Source organism: Trypanosoma cruzi, genomic scaffold, assembly GCF_000209065.1.
Source record: "Trypanosoma cruzi strain CL Brener 1047053516751 genomic scaffold, whole genome shotgun sequence".
In the NCBI taxonomy this organism is placed as follows: Eukaryota; Euglenozoa; class Kinetoplastea; order Trypanosomatida; family Trypanosomatidae; genus Trypanosoma; species Trypanosoma cruzi.
Window position 1 is genome coordinate 5352 of NW_001849176.1, and position 14753 is coordinate 20104.

General features: G+C 52.3%; 9 protein-coding genes across 9 annotated transcripts, besides 17 other annotated features; all 9 read left to right on the forward strand.

The window, feature by feature from the left end:
- On the forward strand, nt 1-1116 carry Tc00.1047053510437.10 (dynein heavy chain, putative; the record flags this gene model as incomplete). The annotated part of the gene is made up of 1 exon (XM_802978.1): nt 1-1116. One exon carries the CDS (start codon nt 1-3, stop codon nt 1114-1116), a length of 1116 nt encoding a protein of 371 aa, XP_808071.1.
- Nucleotides 1-11492: a sequence feature (heterozygous, non-Esmeraldo-like haplotype).
- Nucleotides 1245-1290: a sequence feature (A-rich).
- Nucleotides 1486-1506: a microsatellite.
- Nucleotides 1560-1603: a microsatellite.
- Tc00.1047053510437.20 (40S ribosomal protein L14, putative) lies at nt 1826-2368 on the forward strand (the record flags this gene model as incomplete). The annotated part of the gene is made up of 1 exon (XM_802979.1): nt 1826-2368. One exon carries the CDS (start codon nt 1826-1828, stop codon nt 2366-2368), a length of 543 nt encoding a protein of 180 aa, XP_808072.1.
- Tc00.1047053510437.30 (hypothetical protein, conserved) lies at nt 2567-3175 on the forward strand (the record flags this gene model as incomplete). The annotated part of the gene is made up of 1 exon (XM_802980.1): nt 2567-3175. One exon carries the CDS (start codon nt 2567-2569, stop codon nt 3173-3175), a length of 609 nt encoding a protein of 202 aa, XP_808073.1.
- Nucleotides 3252-3272: a sequence feature (AT_rich).
- Tc00.1047053510437.40 (cytosolic malate dehydrogenase, putative) lies at nt 3409-4407 on the forward strand (the record flags this gene model as incomplete). The annotated part of the gene is made up of 1 exon (XM_802981.1): nt 3409-4407. The coding sequence occupies one exon, from the start codon at nt 3409-3411 to the stop codon at nt 4405-4407; it is 999 nt and encodes a 332-aa protein (XP_808074.1).
- Nucleotides 4663-4704: a sequence feature (AT_rich).
- Nucleotides 4734-4767: a sequence feature (AT_rich).
- Nucleotides 4869-4890: a microsatellite.
- Nucleotides 4897-4918: a microsatellite.
- Nucleotides 4937-4965: a sequence feature (AT_rich).
- Tc00.1047053510437.45 (uncharacterized protein) lies at nt 5777-6241 on the forward strand (the record flags this gene model as incomplete). The annotated part of the gene is made up of 1 exon (XM_802986.1): nt 5777-6241. The coding sequence occupies one exon, from the start codon at nt 5777-5779 to the stop codon at nt 6239-6241; it is 465 nt and encodes a 154-aa protein (XP_808079.1).
- On the forward strand, nt 6957-8450 carry Tc00.1047053510437.50 (hypothetical protein, conserved; the record flags this gene model as incomplete). The annotated part of the gene is made up of 1 exon (XM_802982.1): nt 6957-8450. One exon carries the CDS (start codon nt 6957-6959, stop codon nt 8448-8450), a length of 1494 nt encoding a protein of 497 aa, XP_808075.1.
- On the forward strand, nt 8935-10275 carry Tc00.1047053510437.60 (hypothetical protein, conserved; the record flags this gene model as incomplete). Its single annotated transcript, XM_802983.1, has 1 exon — nt 8935-10275. The coding sequence occupies one exon, from the start codon at nt 8935-8937 to the stop codon at nt 10273-10275; it is 1341 nt and encodes a 446-aa protein (XP_808076.1).
- Nucleotides 10605-13586, forward strand: Tc00.1047053510437.70 (hypothetical protein, conserved; the record flags this gene model as incomplete). The annotated part of the gene is made up of 1 exon (XM_802984.1): nt 10605-13586. The coding sequence occupies one exon, from the start codon at nt 10605-10607 to the stop codon at nt 13584-13586; it is 2982 nt and encodes a 993-aa protein (XP_808077.1).
- Nucleotides 11493-11546: a sequence feature (haploid, non-Esmeraldo-like haplotype).
- Nucleotides 11547-11683: a sequence feature (heterozygous, Esmeraldo-like haplotype).
- Nucleotides 11684-11879: a sequence feature (haploid, non-Esmeraldo-like haplotype).
- Nucleotides 11880-11934: a sequence feature (areas merged during assembly that could not be assigned to a particular haplotype. This can correspond to areas where the two haplotypes were merged or to regions with more than two copies in the genome that were merged during assembly.).
- Nucleotides 11935-12552: a sequence feature (areas merged during assembly that could not be assigned to a particular haplotype. This can correspond to areas where the two haplotypes were merged or to regions with more than two copies in the genome that were merged during assembly.).
- Nucleotides 12553-14753: a sequence feature (heterozygous, non-Esmeraldo-like haplotype).
- Nucleotides 13869-13888: a microsatellite.
- Tc00.1047053510437.79 (heat shock protein 70, putative) lies at nt 14006-14753 on the forward strand (the record flags this gene model as incomplete). The annotated part of the gene is made up of 1 exon (XM_802985.1): nt 14006-14753. A coding segment is annotated over one exon (748 nt), but the record flags the coding sequence as incomplete, so codon positions are not given.

Sequence of the window (14753 nt, forward strand, 5' to 3'; positions counted from 1 at the left end):
ATGAAAAACGATTTCAAGTTTAGCTCTAGCGGTAATTACTACGCCCCACCGGCTGGAAGTCTATCGAGCTTTATGGAACATATTCAACAAATGTCGCTTGTGGATGAGCCTGAGGTATTTGGTATGCACACCAATGCAAATCTTCGATATCAGCTGCAGGTCTCTCAGTATCTGTTGAGCACCGTCGTTTCCACCCAGCCACGTATTGGAAGTGGGGGTGGTGGCAGCACCGGGGCTGAGGGTGGCGCGGCCACCACGCCTGAAGAAGAAGTAAAGCGAAAATGTGAGGAGTTTGAGGCCTCACTCCCGGAAGTCCTTTTACGTGAAGAGGCCGGGCCAAAAAGTTTCACGACGTTAGAGAGTGGTCTTCCTAACTCCATGTCTACTGTGTTGGCCCACGAGATGGTGAAGTACAACAAATTAATTACAGCTATGCGCAAATCAATTCATGACCTTCAAAAGGCTTTAAGAGGCCTTACGTTACTTTCCGCGGATCTTGATGCGATGTATGAGTCCTTCTTGACAGACCAAGTCCCTCGCCTCTGGAGCGCGGTGGGATATACTTCCTTGAAGCCGTTGGGCTCGTGGTACCGTGACTTTTTGCAGCGGGTGCAGTTTATTCGCACGTGGGTGCAGAACGGAGAGCCCGCCTGTTTCTGGATTGGAGGTTTTTTCAATCCGAGTGCCTTTATGACCGGTGTGTTTCAGGCCTTTTCGCGTGCGGAGGGAGTTTCCGTTGACAAGTTGGGTTTCAGTTTCCAGGTGATGGACGAGGAGGTGGCGAGGATTGAGGCGGGACCGGAGCGCGGCTGCTACGTGTACGGCATCTTTACCGACTCATGGCGATGGGACGGGACGCGCGGCGTCATGGCGGACTCACTACCCGGCGAGCCATACGCTTCACTACCGGTGGTTCACTTTTTGCCAGAGCCGCACCACAAGATGGGCCCCGGGTGGCACTGTGTGCCTTTGTACCGGACTGTGGTGCGGGCGGGTGTCATCTCTTCCCTGGGTGCCAGCTCCAACTACGTGCTGTCCATCGAGGTGCCGACAGACAAGGAGTCAGACTACTGGCAGCTGATGGGTGCTGCCTGCGTCTGCGCACTCGCCATATAGAACGCCAGGGAACCGAGGAGGAAGGGAGTGAATGTGAAGGAGGCACAGGAGTAAAGACGCAAAACGGATTTGCACGAACAGCACCAACGGCAAACGGAGCAGGCATACAGACACACACGCCGAACAGGAAAAAAAAAAAAAAAAAAACGAGGGAGAAAAGAGAAATAGAAAAAACAAGATTGAATTTGGCAACAGACTACTGTTGTAACTCGCAGACCATTATAACAAGAGGTGAAAATTTGTAACTTGGATGTATATAATACCCATGGAATGTCGCATGAAAAGGAATAAAATGCGACGATGGGAAATATCATGTAATCTAACTCTGAAGCAACCTGTTTTCACCTGTTTAATTATTTGTATGATCTCTTTTTTTTTTTTTTTTTTTTTCTCCACCGCTACTCCACCGCTTTTATTTATTTTCCCTTTCCCTCCTTATTACGATATATATATATATATATATATATATGTCTATGTACTTATGTATGCTTGCGGTGTGCGCATTTATGAATTTAAAAACGAAAACAAAAAAAAACGCATTTTGGTGGTTTACGGAGTTATTGCCAACCAATTTGCAAGGACGCATTACGGTGTGAAGTGAGTGCTACCGTCACTTGGTACCAACAATATCTCTTTGTTCGTTTGTTGTTTGTTTGTTTTTTTCTTCTGCGCTCCAACGCGTTAGGCAGAAAGGAGCAAAAGGTCCCAAATGGTGAAGGCGAACTATATTCGCGCTGGGCGCTTGGTGCGCATCATCCGCGGCCCCCGTCAGGACCGCGTCGGCGTTGTTGTTGACATCATCGACGGCAACCGTGTGCTTGTGGAGAACCCCGCGGACAAAAAGATGTGGCGCCACGTGCAGAACCTGAAGAACGTTGAGCCGCTGAAGTTCAGCGTGGAATTGAGCCGCAACTGCAGCACACGGACACTGAAGAATGTACTCGCGGAAAAGAAAATTCTTGAGAAGTACGCCGCCACGAAGTCCGCTAGACGCATTGCAGCAAAGAGGGCGTTTGCAAGGTCGACAGACTTTGAGCGCTATCAACTGCGTGTCGCCAAGCGCTCTCGTGCCTTCTGGACGCGCAAAGTTTTTGACGAGAATGACAAGAAGAAACCCGTCTCGTGGCACAAGGTTGCTCTCAAGAAGCTGCAGAAGAACGCCAAGAAGGTTGACAGCAAGCCAGCAGCTAAGAAGCGCATTGAGAAGGCCCGCGCTGCTCGCAAGGCCAAAGCCGCCGCCGGTAAGAAGTAAGGGTTATGCGTCCCTCCTTGCAATGCCAGTTGAATTACTTTATGCTTTTTTTATTCCATTGATACAGAAGTAACTGAAGGGGACGCTTGGTGCTTGTCTGCGTGCGGAATATGGGGTGGAAAGAGGGTTTTGTGCGGTACGCACTTTTTTTCCCCTCTTTTTTTCCCTCTTTTTTTTTTTCTAGCATAAAGCGGGGGAATGGAGAAGACCACATTTGACGATATGGTACTGCAGTGGGTAGAGTCCCTTCAAGGGATTTCTCGTGCATCACGTTGCCGTGTGTTGCAACGTACATGTGACTCGCTCGCGTTGGCCCACGGCACGGGGGAAGTGAAGGCGAAGGCGCAGGCGCTGCTGGAGGCCGTGCAGGCATTGCCTGACCCGGAGGAAATGCGTCAGGCCGCACTTTCTGTGGTGCAGGCCCGTTCCGCAAGCTCCGTAGAGGAGCGGCTGAGTCCCTACTGCAGGCTGGCTCTACGCTATGGTAATGACCGCGCCGTTAAGCGACTGGCCTCTGCGCAAGTTGTCGCTAGCGAGATTTCGGCGCAGAATGCGACCGTGACGGAGCGGTGGACGTGCGTAGGGCAGCCGCAGGTGTGGAGTGTTTTTAATAGCCCGCGTGTCATCGGGGTGCGCTCCGTCTTTGCAGCCAACGGCAAGGATGTTTCGTTCTCTTTTTACGACGAGGTGGAATTTGATGTCTGCGGACGCATTGAGTGTGTAGCGCGAACGCTGCTGGTTGACTGCCCGTCCAACGCAGAGGAGGTGCGTTCCTTGCTGCACTTTGGTGATGTGCGCGCATCGTGAGAGTTTCTGTGCCTTTTCTCCTCCTCCTGTGGGGGAAATGCGGCCCTGGAAAGAGAAGAAGAAAAAAAAAAATGGGTTTATTTTTTTTTTTTTAAATGAATGGTTCCTTTTTTTTTTTCTTTTCGCACCGCCCGGTACGAATGGGCACAAACAAAACAAACAAAAAAAAATGAAACGAATTTACTGCGGGCAGAAGAAGTCATTCATTCAAGCAAGAACAAAGCGATTTGATAATGTTTTTTGAAGGTGCGTGTGCGAAGGTGGTCGTCTCGGGGGCGGCCGGCAAGGTTGGGTACGCATTACTCCCCCTCATTGCCGGCGGCCGCATGTTGGGTCCCAATCAACATCTGCAGCTGAACCTGCTCGATATTGAGGCCGCCATGAAATGTCTTGAGGGGATACGTGCGGAACTCATGGACTGTGCCTTCCCACTACTGGACCGTGTTGTCATCACGCACCAGCCGGCGGTGGCCTTTGAGAATGTCGATATCGCCATTCTCTGTGGCTCGTTTCCTGCCAAACCCGGCACGCTGCGGAGGGATCTCCTGCAGAAAAATGCCGCAATTTTTTCAGAACATGGGCGTCTTTTGGGTGAATTGGCCAGTAAAGACTGTCACGTGTGTGTTGTGGGCAATCCTGTCAACACCAATGCCCTTGTTCTTTTGAATGCCTCGAACGGGAAAATCAAGCCGAAGAACGTGTCGGCGCTTACGCGACTCGACCACAACCGCTCGCTTGCGCTTGTGGCAGAGCGGGCCAATGCTCATGTTCGAGATGTCAAGAACTGCATTATTTGGGGAAACCACAGCGGCACACAAGTCCCGGATGTTAACAGCGCCACCGTGAAAGGCGTCCCTGTGCGAGAAGCGATAAAGGATGACGCGTACCTTGATGGAGAATTCATGACAACTGTGCAGCAACGCGGGTATGAGATTATTCGGTGGCGCGGCAACTCTTCGGCTCTTTCTGCCGCAAATGCCGCTGTTGACCAAGTGCACGACTGGGTTCTTGGTACGCCAACGGGGACACATGTTTCCATGGCTGTGTATTCCGATGGAAACCCATACGGTGTGCCACCAGGCCTTGTCTTCTCCTTCCCCGTGACATGCAGCGGAGGTGAGTGGCATTTTGTCGAGAATGCGTGTATTACGCCGAGTGTGGCGAAACATTTGGCGGCCACTACCAAAGAGTTGGAAGAGGAGCGGGCGGAGTCGCTGTCTTTGGCATTGTAAAGGGACCGATGGTTTTAACAAATAAAAATACTAAAAAAAAAAAAATGGTGAGGGGTGTGAAAAATGAAAGAAAAGAAAAAATCGTGAGAAAAGGAAGGATCCGCCTGCGTGGATTGGGGATGGGCGGGAAAAGAAGACAAGTGAGCAAAAATCAAATACAAATGAGGGAGATGTGAAACCGAAGCCACGTCAGGGGGGAAATAAAAGGGCGACGGGTGGAAACTGTCCGTTAGAAGATGTTAAAACAGTGACCACATTTTAATAAATTTTTTACTTCTATATTTTTATGTTTTTTTTGTATCTTCCAATTCGCATCTGAGATGAAGTAAAAATTAAATAACAATTTTATTTATTTATTTTGTAAAAGAAGGAAAAAAAAGAGAGAGAATACATAGTAAAAAAAAAGGGGTGGATGGGGGGGAGCAGTCTGAAAGGAAGACTGGGGAGGAGGAGTAGTGTTGTTTTTTTTTTTTTTTTTTTTTTGAATCCTGTTGTTGTTGTTGTTGTTGTTTTCTGCACGGCAGCATCGTTATTTATTTTTTTTTTTATTTTATTATTGGCGGCTTTTGTCGCCACTTGGAATTGTGGAGGCCTGCGAGGAGAAATAAACTCCCGGGAACTTCGCCTGGCAAAAACAACGGACGGTGGCATCCTTTTATTTTTTCCCCCCTTTCCTCTTGTTTTTTCTTAGATAAATACGATGCCCCGCACGCCGGCCACCATCGTAAAGCACGTCCGCCACGCTGATTGGAGATGCGGAAGAGAACCCCAACCCCTGGAGATGGCGCTGCAGGAGACGGCGTAAAACACAACCCGTTACGCGTCCCCTCGGAGTAGTGGAGTAAATAAATAATCCGTCACTGCCAAGAAATCAAGAAACAAATTTTTAAAAAGTCCGTAAATGAGGAGAAAAAGAGGGGAACCTGCCAGGAGCAAAGGCAATTTGCCGCATCTGCAAGGCGTCTTCCACCTCGTCGCCGTGTGGGGGTGATGCTTGGGGGGCGGCAGAGCCTTTCCCCCTCGAGAAGAAAGCTGCGTCAACTTTTTGCGAAGCACGGATTCCTCACTTTCCCAGTGTCCACTCCTTGTTTTTGTCTGTGCGCCTACAGAGCCGGCAGCAGAGTAGATGCGGAAGTGTCTCGTCACACATTTCACGCTGGTTTTATTTCACGATGTACGGTCAATGCCCGTGGTGTGCCGTGCTATGCCGGCCCATTCCGTGACTGTTGCGGGACTAAAAGCCGCATACTGGACGGCGAAATTTGACCGGTAGTGATCCCATCGGAGTGCCATCGCCGGGCAACGTGCGCCTTCTCGGCAGCATGACGCCTCTGTTGCCATTCAATCGGCAGCGGTGGGACGTTGATGAATGGAAGTGTGCGTGCTGCCTTGGGCACACGGTGCGCCGTCCCTCGCCGACATTCTCCTGCGCGGCGGAGGGAACCGCCTGCGGAGGCAAAGTCGCTGTGCAGAGTTGGCGTTCTTCCTGCTGTGTTTCGAGCTTTGCGGAGTGCGTGCATTGTGGCGTCATTTTTGGCGTCGTGACATTCTCACCGTCGGGGTGCCTGTGCCGGGTGTGGCTGGCCAACACCTCGGCAATGCCCGGCTGCTTGCCACGTTAAGGGCATTGAAGGAGTGCCGTAGTCTTTGTTGCCGGCTGCAGCTCTGTTTTGGAGCGTTCGTGTGCGCGTATGTAAGATACTGGACTCGTTTTCGTTTCGGACCTGAATCCACAGGACGTGCATTGGGACGGGATGGATGCAGCAGGATCGCCATATTCCCGGGACGCTTTCTTCTTGACCCGAAGCAGTCGTGCTTGTGGCAGTGTCGGTGACAAAGTCTGGGTCCGGCTTGTTGGTCGTACAACGCCGTGCGGAAACAGCATAAAAGTAGCTTCGGCCTGGGCTGTGCAGTCTTTGGCGGAGGTGCGGTCGGCGTGCCGTCTCTCGCTCTCGTCCTCGCTCAACTGGCGGGTGGTGGTTCCGGCGACATTCCTGGCCGTTCCGAGTCACCGGGGAAGTTGAATTTCCGAAGCGCCTTGGAGCACGTAATGCCACGGGCTTTAATCATGTGCACCACGACACCAGTGCGGCATCCGCGCCGCACACCAACGGCATTTGCCTGGGATGGCGGTTTGCAGTGGCCGTAGCAGCCATCCGCATTTGTGCGAAACCCCGCTGCGGAGGCGGGCCAGTGCGGCCTCTTCCACACGAGTGAGAATGAAGTCCGTGCGCGTGGGTTCCCAGTCGCCTGCTGCGGTGGAGCGGTGAGCCACCGCCTTGAGCCGTCGGGTACAAATAATACCTTCGGCCAATGAAAACCATGCCGGTGTTCAATGTGCCTCTGAGCTGTGCGAGGTCGGATGCCATCTCGGATTTAGCATCACAAGCTTCGTTCCTGGATACGCCGCAGCGGCCGAAGAAGAACTGCGTCCGTGTGCACGCTCCTCGGCGTTGCGGGGAGAGCAGGAGTTCCCAGATTCAACGAGGTATCGGGTCCGATGCTGTGAGAGAACCAGTTTTTGCAGGGCGGTGAGGAAGGAAAGGGAAATGGTTGTTTTGTGGTTCATTCCTGTCTTACCGCATGCCGCTGCTTTTTTGTTGTTGTTGTTTTATTGCTTATTATGGTTGCCGTGTTTTTTGCACGCGAAAGGTGGAAGAGGTGGGTATCTACTTAAATATATAAATAGAGAGAGGAACCGTCTGTGGTGGAGTCCTGTGAGAGGGCGGCTGGAAATGGTGGCGGCGTTAAATGAGGGCACGTCGCGACGGTCTTGTAATCGCGCGGTGGCGTCAGTGACGGCAGTAGATACGGCACTCTTTGACTCCGCACTGATTACGGGCGGGCTGACAGCACGCAGGCCGCTGCCTTTTAGAGCAATGCCGATTGTACGTTACGCAAACATGTCGTCATTAATTCAGGAACAATTAAAGCCCGACCCGCATCGTGAGGCGCGTGAGGCGCTGCATGCGCTTCAGACGGTACCTGTACCCCATGACGAGTTTGCCCTTATGGATGACGCCACTCTGCGTTGCATCTGTGCATTTCTCGGGAATTGTTCGAGGGAATTGTTACAGATTGGCTCCGTCTGTCGGCGCTTACGCGAGCTTGTTATTGCACTGACCCCACCAAACGCCACTGTTGTGCCTGACATGATTCCGTTGGCTTCTCTTTCGAGTCACACCGCTGTGGACTCACTCTGCTCGTTTTTCGCCTCATACAAGAGGGGGCAGCTGGTAAAACAGTTGAACCTTGTGGACTCCAAGTACGCTTCGTCGCTGCCGGTCAGTACTTCCTTGCCGTTGTGCTCCCATCATGTGTATCCCTCGCTGGTGAAGTCCCTGTTGTCGCTGATTTATCTAGACCTCCGTGGGGTTCAGTGGGACTGCAATTCCAACCCGCATATCCCGCAGTATTTCTTCAGTGATCTTTACCTTGTTGCACCGAAGCTGCAAACACTCAAGGTTGGCGTGGATCTTTTCTCGCAGTGGTCTCCCGGCTGGTGGCAGCGCCTCCCTGCATTGGAGCAAATTGTAGTGGGCTCCCGGCGTGACCAGGCAGCGGTTCCAGGCAGCGAACTGCGTCCTCCATTAAATATTCACGACGAGTTCTTTGACATGTTACGTGCCCCGCGGCGACCGTGGCGAGTGAAGTTATGGTGTCCACTGCAACTGAGCGCGCTTACCCGTCTTCTTCTCCCCGCGCAGGCATTTCCTGAGCTGCGGGAGCTAACGGTGAACCTCTCCAACATGAACATTTTTGAGGAATTCAGGCGGCCGACGCTAAAGTCGCCGCGGGAAAACCGGCCACGCAAAGGAACAAAGAACGTCACGGTGCACTCTGTAGATGAGACAGCTGGTCGGCTTGTTTTTGTCTCCTTGCAGTCGTTGACACTGGCGAACGTGGAGCAGTGTGCGTCGCTGCCGGTGGAACTTATTGCGCGTATATTGCCTTGTGCCCCGCGTCTCAGTTACTTCTCGGTGGTGAACACCGCCAGAGTGCCGCCGCCCCCGCCGCCGTCAAAGTTGAGGCGGCGTGTGTGATTTGCTGCTGCGGTTGCAATTCGGAAAAGGCGGGAAAAGAAACAAAATGTACGGTTAGGAACGGAGATTGGCTTTTTTTTTTTTTTTTTGTATCTCTGTGTCTCTGTGTGTCTGAATTTAGCGTTGCATGTCCATTGCCCCCTCTTTTTCTGCCTTCGCTTTGTGCCTGTGGGCGTAGACTCAAAAAAAAAAAAAAAGTGAAAGGAAAGTGCAACGAAACAGCATAAAAGGACGAGGAGGGAGGGAAACAATGAGTGAGAGAACATCAACGAAAAAACCGCGGAGGCGAAACATATTGGCTGGGCATGAAAGTTGGGTTCTTTATATATTTTTTGGATTCTATTGCTTTGAACTACTGCTGCAGCTGCAGAGCATTTTTTCTTCTTTTTGTTGTTTTCTAGCAACTCTTGCAGGGGGATCACTCTTGTGATAACATTAGATTTAGTGGTTTGCCACGCCTCTGTCGCTGTGCATTGTGTCGGCGATGTTTGAGGTTCCTGTGGAGTGCTGCGAGTGTGCTGTTCCCATCGGCGACGAGGGACCTCTGCGGGCGGTGCTTCTTTTGCCGTGCCAGCACCTCCTTCACGCGGGATGTGTGGAATACGTGCGCAAGCGAAGAAAACTGCAACAACTGATTGCTCGAGGGGACGCGGGAGGGGTGGGTGCCGCACTGCCGACGCCCTTTGAGCTGGGCAGCGAAAGTATTGATAAAAAGAACAGCAACGGCGGTTGCAGCCGCGACAGTCGTCTTGTTGCGTGCCCGGCATGCATGGTGCCTATTCAGCGTCTTATTCCATTGTTTCCTAGTGGCGGGGATACGCGCTGTGGGTCGAAGTTCGGCGGTGGAGAGGCCGCGTCGTGCTTCAAGAAGACGCATCACGCACAGAAGACTCACATAGCCCAGCTTCGCACGCTTTACGAGCAACGTGAGCGAGTGACGCAGCTAACACGCACATGCGCTCTGATGCACGCGAGGCTCTCCGAGACACAGGCGGAGTTGGATCGGCTGTCAAAGACTCTCCCAATTGGGGCGCCGGCCGCACATGTGCCGCAGCTGGCGGGAGAAAGGTTGTGCGTGGAAAATATGACAGCCACGGAACTGGAGATGTACATCATGCATTCCTCGGCGACACTTGAGGAATTAGAGCACGATGTCAGCGAGCAGAGACGACTGGCGGAGAAAAAACGGAAGAAACTGGGTCAGTTGCAGTCGCGTTATCAAGCACTAAGGGAAATGGAGAGGCGACCGCGGAATACCCACAAGAGGGAGAAGGACGCAGACTCCAGTAGCAGCGAGTCACTTTGTCGTTCCTCGAGTCGCGGTAAACGCCCGCGTGCCCCGCCTGTCGTTGACGTGGAAGAAGAAGCCACCTCCAAGGCGCAAGCGATGATTGTTTCGTCCGATAATGGCAGCAGCGATGAAGAGGGAGAGAGCCGTAAAGGTGACAAGAACAATCCTGACAACAATGTCGATGACCAAGAGGACGATGATGTCCTGTATATTGACCAGACGACCCCGCAATTCAGTAGTAGTGGCGGCAGCCGTAGCCCAGCTGCACCGGATGCTTCCTCCCACGCCTGGCAACCACATATGAGCGCCGGTGTGAGGAGGGACAGGAGAAGTCTCGACGAGAATAACGACACAAGCAACGGAGGAAATGCCGATGCAGTTATTGATGATGCTGACGATGCCATGATGTGCTATAATCCAATGCGACGGGTGTTGACGAAACAACAGTCCGGGATTCACGCGCCGAATGCCACACGTCTCCTCCCCAGGCGCGAAGACCGGCTTTGGCAGCCCTCACTGGAAGGCATCTTGTGAAACAAATAGGCAGCAGGGATGAATAAGCGAGAAGAGGGCAAAAGGCATTGGAAGGGGGGGGTTACCGATGTTTACTAACGCCACTGCGACGGTTTGTTTGTAACACTTATTTCCTCTTTTTGCGTTGCTTTTGTGGGTGGATGAGTCGTTCCACTCCCAATTGTGGACGCAATCTTTTTGCTGTTGTTGTTATCTTGTGGCTTGGATGGCATTTTCCCTGTGCGCCCCATCATTTTTTCCCTGCTTCTTTTTTTGATTGTTTGAACGGCCTGGCGAAGAGAATACAATCAGGAGACGTAGGGAAATTGTGCGTGAAGTAAGAAGGGGTAATGAAGTCGTTTGTCTTGCCTCCCCTCCACTCATCCGTGAAGGGCGACATGTGGTGCTCGCGGGTGCCATTGCCGCCGCCATCGGACCTTGTGTCGACGGAGTCGGGGCCTTTGCTTCCATCTATTGACAAGTCTCGACGGCGTCAGGAGTTAAGACGGATGGAAACGAAGGTGGCGGCTCTCGAGTTAGCAGTGGAAAAGGAACGGTTGGAGCGACTGGAGTCCAAGTTACGTAGCGTCATATGCGGACGGGAGCACGAGAAACGCCACCAGCTTCTTTGGCACTACCAGAAGGAGAAGGCAAAGGCGGAGCGGGAGACAGCCGCGATTGAGGCGAGGTCACTGGCATTACAACGGTCAAAATACATGCGGATTGTGCGCGAATACCAAGAGCGTGGCCATCTCCTGCATCTTGAGACAACCACACGGGCAGGCATGGTAAGTGAGGAAGAAGATGCACGACGTCATGTAGCATCGCTGCGTGAACTGGTGCTGCTTGAGGAACGACGCCGACAGGTGGAACGAGAGGCGGCTACCGCAGAGTTTATCGCTAAGGATTTATGGGGGATACGTGATTGGGAGTCGCGCATTGCGGCGATGTCGTTTTATCCCACTGAAGCCTTTTCGCCCGCGGCGTGTCTTTTTTCCCGCCGTAACGTCGGCACGGGCGGCTACCGCGGAAGAGCAGATCTTCTTATGGACTATGACGTCTGCGAGGAAGAGTGGAAAGTCCGGCTGGCGCTTATCTCGAAGGAACGCGTAGACCGCCATCTGCTGGAGTGGCGACACGGCGTATTGCGCTTGCAGTTTGTTGAGGAAACTCAGGCAAGAAAGGCAATAGAAGAACTGTGTGTCTACGGTAGCTGTCAGGCTCGGCTGAGTGCGATCCTACGGGTTCAGCGGTGGTGGCGCATGCTTCAACGAACCGGGTGGAATGAACGGAAAAGGCGGGAGCTTAAGAAATATGTGGCCCAAAGACGAAGGCAAATGAAGTCACGTGATTACCGTGCCATCCTTGGTCGGATGAGGCGACAGATGGAGGCTGCCGCCTCCCCCATTTCATTGGAGGAAGTGCACAAGTCTATGGCGGCCATTGAACGGGCGGTAGAAATGTCGTATCAATACATATTTGATTATTTTGTTTACACATTGATGAATCGTGCGTCAAACCTGCAGGAAACTGAGGCACAAAATCTCCGTGAATACCCACTGGAAAAGGACGATGGCACAGCGATCATCCCGCCTGTTTTAAAGCTTCTACATGTGCCGTACCGTCTGTATGTGCGCCAACAACCACTGCAGCCATATCCACTATGGCGCGCAGTGCGGTGGATAGAGGGGTCCTACTCGTTCATCCAACAGGTGCGGCTTTTTGAAGAGGCCGAGGCGCAATCGAGGGACTCCATTTGCGCACAGGAGGAGAAGGAACTGGAGACACTGCAGATATATCACGCAGTGATGAAGAATGGGGCTTGGGCTTGGCGTTCCTTTTACACCACGATCCTCTGTATTGAGGAGGAGGAAACTGTGGGTCGTGACCTCTTGCAGACGTGGGAAAAAAATGTTCGTGGCGCTATTGTGGATGAGGCGGAGGCGTCCATGTCAAGGTGCATCGTGTCGGAGGAAAAGTTGCGGGTGCTGGATGATGAGGCACGAGCGCGAATTGAAATTGTCGCGGAAGAGTTGGGGGTATTTGCACGCCTGACGGAGGAAGAATGGCGGTGGGACAACCTCCTGCGGCTGCGCAGAGAACTGTGGAGGCCGGGCTTTGGCAAGTCACGATGGGGAATGGAATGGAGTCACGGCATGGGTCGCAAGTTTGACTCGCTGGAAGCAGCGGTGCGAATCATTCAACGCTTCTTTTGCAGGGCGTCCAATCGCCAACATCGCTCAGAGAAGGCGCGACAGGCCATGAGTTTGTCGCAGGAGATGCAACTTAAGAAGATATCTGCCGACATGGTGAAGACGCTGGAGGCGCAGCATTGTGAGGAAAATAAAGAGGAAGAGTTGCGGGCCGCGTCCAGTGTGCACGTTGAGGAATCTGATGGCATCGTAGAGTCTCAACTTGAAATGGCGGTGGATTCTTTCCGTGATTGGTTTGATTTAAGCGCCCAGAGGCCGATGGAGGAAAATTACAAGGAGATCGTTTCACGGTTTCTCCAGGAAAACAGAAGACTATACATGTACATGCATATTTTGTTTGCAGTTGTGCGTAACGGGCGTCAGCGGATTGAGGAAGAGGAAGCGAGGGAGTACAGTGCAATGCAATGCACTCATGCATTTGTTGCCATTGCAATTGACGCGCTCTACAGAGAGGAGACGGCGCGGCGCCAAAATCTCGAGAGTGACGCCAGGGAGGAAAGTTCCCAGTGGCATGAGCGTGCCGGATTTCTTGCCGCCCTGGCAAAGTACACCGCCACCACGAAGAAGAGGATTAAAAAGAACGCGCATCCACCGTGCATGAACCACATGGAACGACTTTTGAGCCGCGAGGATGTGGTTCGGACAAGGCGTCTTGTGGAGGAACGGTGTGACCGTAGCGACATATTGCTTTCCCTTCATGCCATTGTATACAGTGCCACTTTGCGGGAGGAGCAGCAGGAGAGGTCGGTGCTGTACGAACACATTGACGAATGCTGGAGCGCCCACTCTCCTTTTACACTGCTGGCAAAAGCGGAGGAAGTAGCGAGGCGCAAGGTGGAGGTGGAGGCGTACAGTAGCTATGGCCCATTGCTTGATTGTGAGTGTGCCAATTACGGCCAGATGACACTTTTCCGGCAGTTCCTTCGCGGGCATTTGAGTTTTGAAAGTGAGGCACGTTACTTTGACAGACAACTGACGGAGTTGCTTTTGCAACGCGTATCGCTTCTCCGCAGCAAAATTGACGAACTGGTGGCTGCAGAGACGTGCGCCCGTGCGCGAGTTGAGTACTTTGAAGAAATACACCGTGTTTTATATTTATGCACAGCTGATGTTGTGTGAGTTATATACGTATATGTATACGAGAAGCAACGAAACAAACAAAAAAAGCAACAGAAGCCCTTAAAAAAAAAAAAAAAGTTTTTCTTTTAGATATGTATATTATGTTGCATGTCCATCACGCAAGCAATTTTTTACCCCGTTCTTTTTTTTTTTTTTTTCTCTTTCTTCTGCACAGATACGGGGGGACGTTGCGTTGCAAGGCAGACTGTGTTCTTGTTTATTGTTGTTATTCTTTCGCAGTCTCTCTTTATATTTGTATTGTTTTTAGTCTCGTTTCTTTTCTTGTTGTTGTTGTTGTTGTTTTCCCCTCCTTCCGAGGGCAGTTTCTCTACCTCCGCCCAGTCTTTTTTGTTTGCTCGTTTGTTTGCCACAGAGAAGGTCCGGATTTATATATCTTTTTTTGTTTTTGTTGTGTTTAAATGGAGGAGTTTGATGGTACCATCGGCATCGACCTCGGCACGACGTACTCGTGCGTGGCGGTTTTTCGCAGCGACGCGGTTGAAGTTATTCCGAACGATCAGGGAAACCGCACAACGCCGTCGTGTGTGGCTTTCCACAATGGTGACGTGTTGGTTGGCGACAGCGCGAAGCAGTTGGCCTCTCGCGGGGTGACAGGTGTCGTGTATGATGCGAAGCGCATGATTGGTCGCAAGTTTGGCGAGAAAACCATTCACGATGACGTGAAACGCTGGCCATTTGCCGTTGAAAAGGGAGAGAACGATGGTGTGTTGATCCGCGTTGAGCACAATGGGGAGACACTTCGACTGGAGCCAGAGCAGATCTCTGCGCGAGTACTCGCGTACCTCAAACTTTGCGCCGAGCAATTCATTGGCAAACGGGTTAAAAAGGCTGTCATCACTGTGCCCGCGTACTTCAACGATGCCCAGCGGGAACGCACGAGGGCTGCCGCACGGATCGCGGGGTTGGAGGTGCTGCGTATTGTAAATGAGCCGACTGCGGCGGCGTTGTGTTACGGCCTTGGCCTTGGCTCTGGCGCCGGTGCGCAGGGCGCGGATTGCCCCGTGAATGTGTTGGTGTTTGACTTTGGGGGTGGGACGTTCGATGTATCCATCATCGCCATTGACAATGGCTCCTTCGCGGTGCGGTCCACGGCGGGTGAACACATCTCGGAAGACAGGATGTGGACACGGAGCTGCTGCGATACGT